The 5,772-nt window shown below is 63.1% G+C and overlaps 1 protein-coding gene across 1 annotated transcript in view; it reads right to left on the reverse strand.

The window, feature by feature from the left end:
• The window catches only part of EXD3 (exonuclease 3'-5' domain containing 3), a 117,425-nt gene that overhangs the window by 86,841 nt on the left and 24,812 nt on the right, over positions 1–5,772 (reverse strand). The window contains exons 3-4 of the mRNA XM_011985180.1: positions 4,217–4,390; positions 3,698–3,865 (exon numbers count right to left, since the gene is read on the reverse strand). Coding sequence (XP_011840570.1) covers positions 3,698–3,865; positions 4,217–4,390 — 342 coding nt within the window. The remainder of the gene's footprint in view (positions 1–3,697; positions 3,866–4,216; positions 4,391–5,772) is intronic.

Consider the following 5,772-nt stretch of genomic DNA (forward strand, 5'->3'; position numbering starts at 1 on the left):
GGTCTCAGGGCCAAGGGGAAGGGCCTCAGGGCCGTGGGAAGGAGCGCAGGGCTGGAGAGGGGCACTGGGCCACCACTTGGGGAGGGGCGCAGGGCCTGGGAGGTGGGCTTAGGGCCGCGTGCATGGGCGCAGGGGCCACCACATGGGGACCACTCCAGCAGTGACACCCACAGCTTCACACAAGGGCTCTGACCCCTTCTGGACTAGGGACCCCCTGAGAAGCTGCCAGAGCTCGGGAAGGCAGGAGTGCAGGCCTGGACCTTCACCGCGTTCAGAACCACAGGGTGGTCACAGCCCGCCCTTGCTCTGCTCCTCCTGCCCCATGTGGGCATTGTCAGGTGCAGCGGGGTGGAGGATGGGACTGCGCCCGTCACGTCCTTGGGACCAGGCCCTCAGCAGGTGACACTGGGACCAGGGAGGCTGGGGGCACAGCAAGGGGCAGGTGGCCAGGGCCTCTCCTCACCGCTGCTGCCCCCGGCCTCCCTCTGAGGACAGACTTCAGGCTCCAGGTCCCAGCCCTCGGCGGGCCCCGCCCATCCAGGAACCCCTCTGAGCCCAAGAAGGAGGCCTCAGGCTTGGGGAGGAGCCTGGGCGGGGCTGGGTGCGGGCTGTGTTCCCCAGCTGGGCGGCTTCTGCCTCCCTGTCCTGCACACTGCAACCCCATCAGAGGGGGTTCAAGGTGCCCAGCTCAGCCCTTCTCTTCTCCACAGCCATTCAGAGCCCAGGGTTAACAGGTGTCCGGACCTTTCTAGGCCTGCAGGAGCTCTCTGGGCACCCGGGGCCTCTTGAGGCCAGGTGGGCTTTCTGGCCATGCAGGGGTCCTGGGGCCCCCAGCCTCTGTGTCCGTATTTTGTACCTGGAGCCTGGTGGAGGCTCTGTGACCTGGCAGCTCAGGGGACAGGACAAGGATGGAGCTCCCTCAGCTCCACCCTGGAAAGGGCAGAGCCCAGGCTTCCTCATGGGCAGCCTTGGTGACAGGGGTGGAGGGCTGGGGGGTGGCAAGCAGCAGACCCACCCCTTCCAGGAAGCTCCCTGGCCGGCCGGACCCCCGTCTCAGGCTTCGGGGGCCCTGCACGGCTCCTTCATTGCGGTGGTGCCTGGCTCAGAATCAGTGTCTGGTCATTTCTGTCTGCACTTCCCTGAGAGGATGGCGTACAGCTGCCCACTGTCCACGCCTGGCCACTTGGGAAACTCAGCAGCCACAAAAAGGTCACCTGGCCCCAGAGGCAGGCCCAGGGAGCAGACAGCAGGAGGGGAAGAGTCCTGGACCCCATGGGAGGAACGAGCCCGGGGCTGGGTCACGAGGACAGATGGGGCAAACTGGGCCCCTCTGCACCAGGCAGACCTCCCCGACCTCTGCTGCCAGAGGATGGGAGGCATCCGCCAGGAAGACAGAGATGAGGCCGTCCAGCTGGCCGGGTCGGGGTGGGGCTGCAGAAACCTCTAGGCAGGCCCAGGAGCTGCTGCTTTCAGGGGCAAAAAAAAAAAGAAAATCCGGAGGGGTTGTGGTGCCAACCATCGGGAAGGGCATTCCCCGGCTCCCCTGGGCCCCCCACTCTGAGGGGCAGGAAGGCTGGGCAGGTGCCCAGGCTGGAAGGCCGAGGACCCCAGCGACAGCCCTGCCTCCCACCTCTGCATGGGCCGGGAGCCAAGAGGGCCTTTTTTTTTTTTTTTTTTTAAAGCAAAGCTATCTTTTTACCTTGATAAGCTGTTTAAAAAATGTAAATAAAATAACTCAGCGGACAAAAGCAGGCATTCATCCCGCCCAGGCCAGCCGCTGCCCTCGACATGAAATATCGCAGCACATTGAGTCGTGAGTCCCGGCTAATCCGAGCGGACAGGCCTGAATGCGGCCCCTTTCGGCCGGGCGCGGCGGTGAGCAGTGGAGCATGCATTGCCTGCCGGGCGGCCCCGCTCGGGGACAATGGCTTTCTTCGCAGAAGGGGCCTGTGCGGGACAAGACCCCCTTTGTGTGGGGATTCCTGCTTCGGAGTGCGAGGGAGGCGCATTCAGCCGGCCCCAGACAGTCTTTGAAAGGCTCTGTAACAGAAGACGGCCCGAAACACTAGCCTGCCTTCTGCCTCCCTGCACTCTCCGCCGGCACGGCCGCCATTCAGCCACATGAGCGGGACCCTCCATCCTGCATTGTCCCATGCCCGACCATCGTGGCTTCTCAGCGCCATGCACCCGCCGCCAGACGACGGCCCGGGGGTGGCAGGCGACAGTGCTAGGGGTGGGGCTCGCATGGCCGACGCAGGGCACAGTCCTGTGAGGGCCCGGCCAGGGCAACCCCCAGTGCCCGCACCCAGGTTCCGATGCACCTGCTCGCAGTGAGGGGTCATGCTGAGGAGGAATCCGAGGGGCCAGTGGGACAGCCTCAGCAGCAGGGTCCCATGTGGGCAGGCAGCGGGGTGGTGCCCATCATGCTCCGCCCTGAAGTAAGGGGACTCTGACGGGGTGGGGGGCGGACCAATGCCCCCGAGTGTCGGCCTCCTCATACACGATCAGTGCGCCCTGAGCCGAGCACCCCCAGGCCAGGCACCCCCAAGCAGGACATCCCCTGGCAGGACACCCCTGGGCTTCTTTGCTGCACCTCTTGCTGCACCCTGGAATCTGCACTGGGATCTGCAATCTCAGGGCACCGAGAAGTCATGGGGGCACCCCTGCACCTGCGGGAACAGCTCAGAGCCACCCCACGCAAGACGGCCGCCTCCCTACCCACTGCAGGCCCCGCCGCTCCCTACTGCTCCACACGAACCCAAGGCACAGCTTGGCCAGACTCAGGACAACGGGGCTGCGATGCTAGTACCTGGTCTTCCTCTTGGAACCTTCTGGGCTTAAAAGTCAGCCTTGTTCACAAAGGAGACTCAGCAAACCACCATGATTCCAGAAGCTCCACCAGTTCTTATCCAGACATCTTTAGCTGCCAACCCCATGCTTCTGCGACACTGCTTAAGACCTGGTCCCGGACAGCAAGGGACCGAAGCCACCTCTCCCGCCAGCAGCCAATGAGGGGTTGGATACTGACCGGACGTACTTCGCACCTGGGTGACCGTGCCAAGGCGCGACTGGTGCCCTGGCCCTGAACCTCGTCCTGTGTCCCAGGTGCCGGCACTGCCCACACTGGGCCTGTGAGTGGGCACCACTCTGGGGGTGCTGTGGGCGGCGGGGCCAGCACCAGCTGCTCCCACAGCCCCTCTGCTCAGCCCCTCCCAGGAGCATTTCCTTCCAGGGCGCTCACTGCCGTGCTGGGGACTCAGTCAGCCCCCAGTGCCCAGGAGGCAAACTCACCCACAAAGGGCAGCCTCCCGGGTGATCCTGTGAAGGTTCCGGAAGGACGGAGGCTAACAGGCATGGTGGGGTGTGGCTCGACCAAAGCTCAGGCCCAGGCCCACCTAGGACCCTGTGAGTGTGAGGGCCCGATGAGAACCGGGAGACACAGGGTTGGCAGGGGGAGACCCAGGCCTGGGACCAGGCTGTGCCCTGACGTGTCTGTTGGCTCAGGCAGCCTGAGGGCTCCTGGGATCCTGCACCCCACGTACAGCTGATGGCTGCCCACGGCCGGGTCCTGGATACCCCCATGTAGAAAAGAAGCCCCAAACAGTCCCCACACAGAGGCGGCCCTGAGCCAGGCATGTCCTTGCCCCGCCGCCTGATAAGCCCTTTCCCCGTGGACCCGCCCATGTGGTCCACTCACTTCTCTGAACCTGCCCTCCTGGTGGAGGCGGTGGACGTGCACCAGCAGGCAGCTCCTGTCTGCATGCTGCAGCTGGAAGATGCTGGTCAGCGGTGCCACAAGGCTGGGGGGGCTCTCAGTGAGGACTCGGATCGCTCGGGCCTGCAGCTGCTTCAGCCTCAGGCTGTGCTGGAAGGGCAGAGACCCAGCCTTACTGGACGTAGCACCCAGTGGCTGGGCCGTGGGGCCGACTGGAGCAGGCTGGGCTTAGGAGGCAGTGCCTGCCACTGTGGCCATGAGGGCATCAGGTGGCCTGCAGGGCTGGGGCATGGGAGGGGTGAGGCTGGTCTCAGCACATGGCTATCATGGGGCTGAGGATGAAGCCACGGGCTGGGTCTTGGCCACAGCTCCCAGCATCCCCCTGCCCTTCCCCAGCTTGCTCAGCAGGCTGCAGAGGCCTGGGCAGGTGGGTGCCAGGTCCACTGTGCTGAGGGGCAGGGACAGGAAGGGAGGTGACTGTCACAGAGCCCACGGGCTCACCTGGGCAGGGCTCGGGCATGGCTGTGCCTGTAGCCAGCACTGCAGCTGGCGGGAGATCCAGGCCTCCAGGGAGGGGCCCTCTCCCCGCCGGCCCCGGCAGCTCTCCAGCATGTCCAGAAGCCCCGCCAGGGGGTCGTCCAGGGCAGCAAACCCCCGCCAGGCTTCCTCCTGGAGCTGTGGAGACACAAAACCACACTGTCACTTTGTCTTGCACTCAGAGTCTCCTGGCAAGGCCTCCCCACCGCAGAGAGGTTTGCAAAATCTAATCCATTCAGAAGGTAACTGTGGCCATTCAGCCACCGTCCGCCTCCCTGACTTTTCATGCCGCTGAGGAGATTCCGTTCTGGTCCGCTGCACCCCAGGCCCCCAGGGGCGGTGGCCATTGTCTGCACTAATTATCCCATAAAGACAGAGGGCCTGTTCTCCAGGCAGACAGAGGGCCGCTGGCCTGGGAGGCGACCGCAGCCCGAGCCACAGGTTCACAAGTCACTTCAGCTGTGGCGCTCTCGGGACATGGGCCTGACCTGCCCTCAGCAGGCGAAAGAAACTGAAAGGCAAGAACCAAAGCCCAAAATGAAAAATGCCTTTTAGGTACTTTTCTATCCCTGACCCGCAGGATATTTGGGAAACGGGTAAGAGGTGGACAAAGAGAAGCAAAGTGTTTTGGTCTCTGGCTTCCGGAAGATTCTAAAGCAAGTTGGCCCTTGCTGCTGCGGGCAGCCTCGGCGGCGCCATCCTCTGTGGATGCCCGCAAGCCATTCAGCTATTTGCTGCAAACCACAATGAATGCTTGCAGGTCATTCCGCAGGTGGAATCCTAAGAGCTAAAGGGGTGGACAGGTTCACAGCTCAGCACTCGGGACAGAGCACAGCAGCCGACACCCTACCCTGAAGCCCATGGCCATGCAGGTGGGCAAGAGGGCGAGTTCCCAGCTGCTGGCACCAGCCACGGGATGTGCCCCCAGAGGCCCAGGGAGGCTGCAAGCCAAAAGCATGGGCCGTGCTGTTCTCGCCCCTGCGATGTGGACGGTGTGCTCTCCACGGGGCTCCAGGAGCAACACCCTGAGGCTGCCACGCAGCTCTGAAAGCACCGTGCTCCGGAGATTTGGCAAGCTTACTGAAACGAAAGGCACACTTCGGCTCCCAGCACCTGACAGCTCTCCCCACAAACACCTGGGAACAGCTGCGGACACACGCAGGTGAGTGCGTGAGGAGACCTCAGCACAGTCCAGGAGGGTGTGACACCCACAGGGGCAGGAGGAAAGGCTGGAAAGTCGAGACCCTCCAAAGGATGCCCCTTGGGGAAAGTGGCCAGAGAGGGTGAAAGGCAGCTTGGCTGTCCCTCTGGACTCTGGGAAGAAACGGAAAGTCACCCTGAAACAAAGCCTGAGCGTCTCATGCATCTGGAACTTGAAGGTGCTCCAGGAACTTAGTTTTAGCCCGAGTGAGTTCTAGCACTAGTGAGTTCTAGCTCTAGTGAGGTCCAGTCTTAGTGAGTTCTATCCTTAGTAAGTTCTAGCCCTAGTGAGTTCTAACTCTAGTGAGTTCTAGCCCTAG

Source organism: Mandrillus leucophaeus, unplaced genomic scaffold, assembly GCF_000951045.1.
Source record: "Mandrillus leucophaeus isolate KB7577 unplaced genomic scaffold, Mleu.le_1.0 Scaffold28, whole genome shotgun sequence".
Lineage (NCBI taxonomy): Eukaryota > Metazoa > Chordata > Mammalia > Primates > Cercopithecidae > Mandrillus > Mandrillus leucophaeus.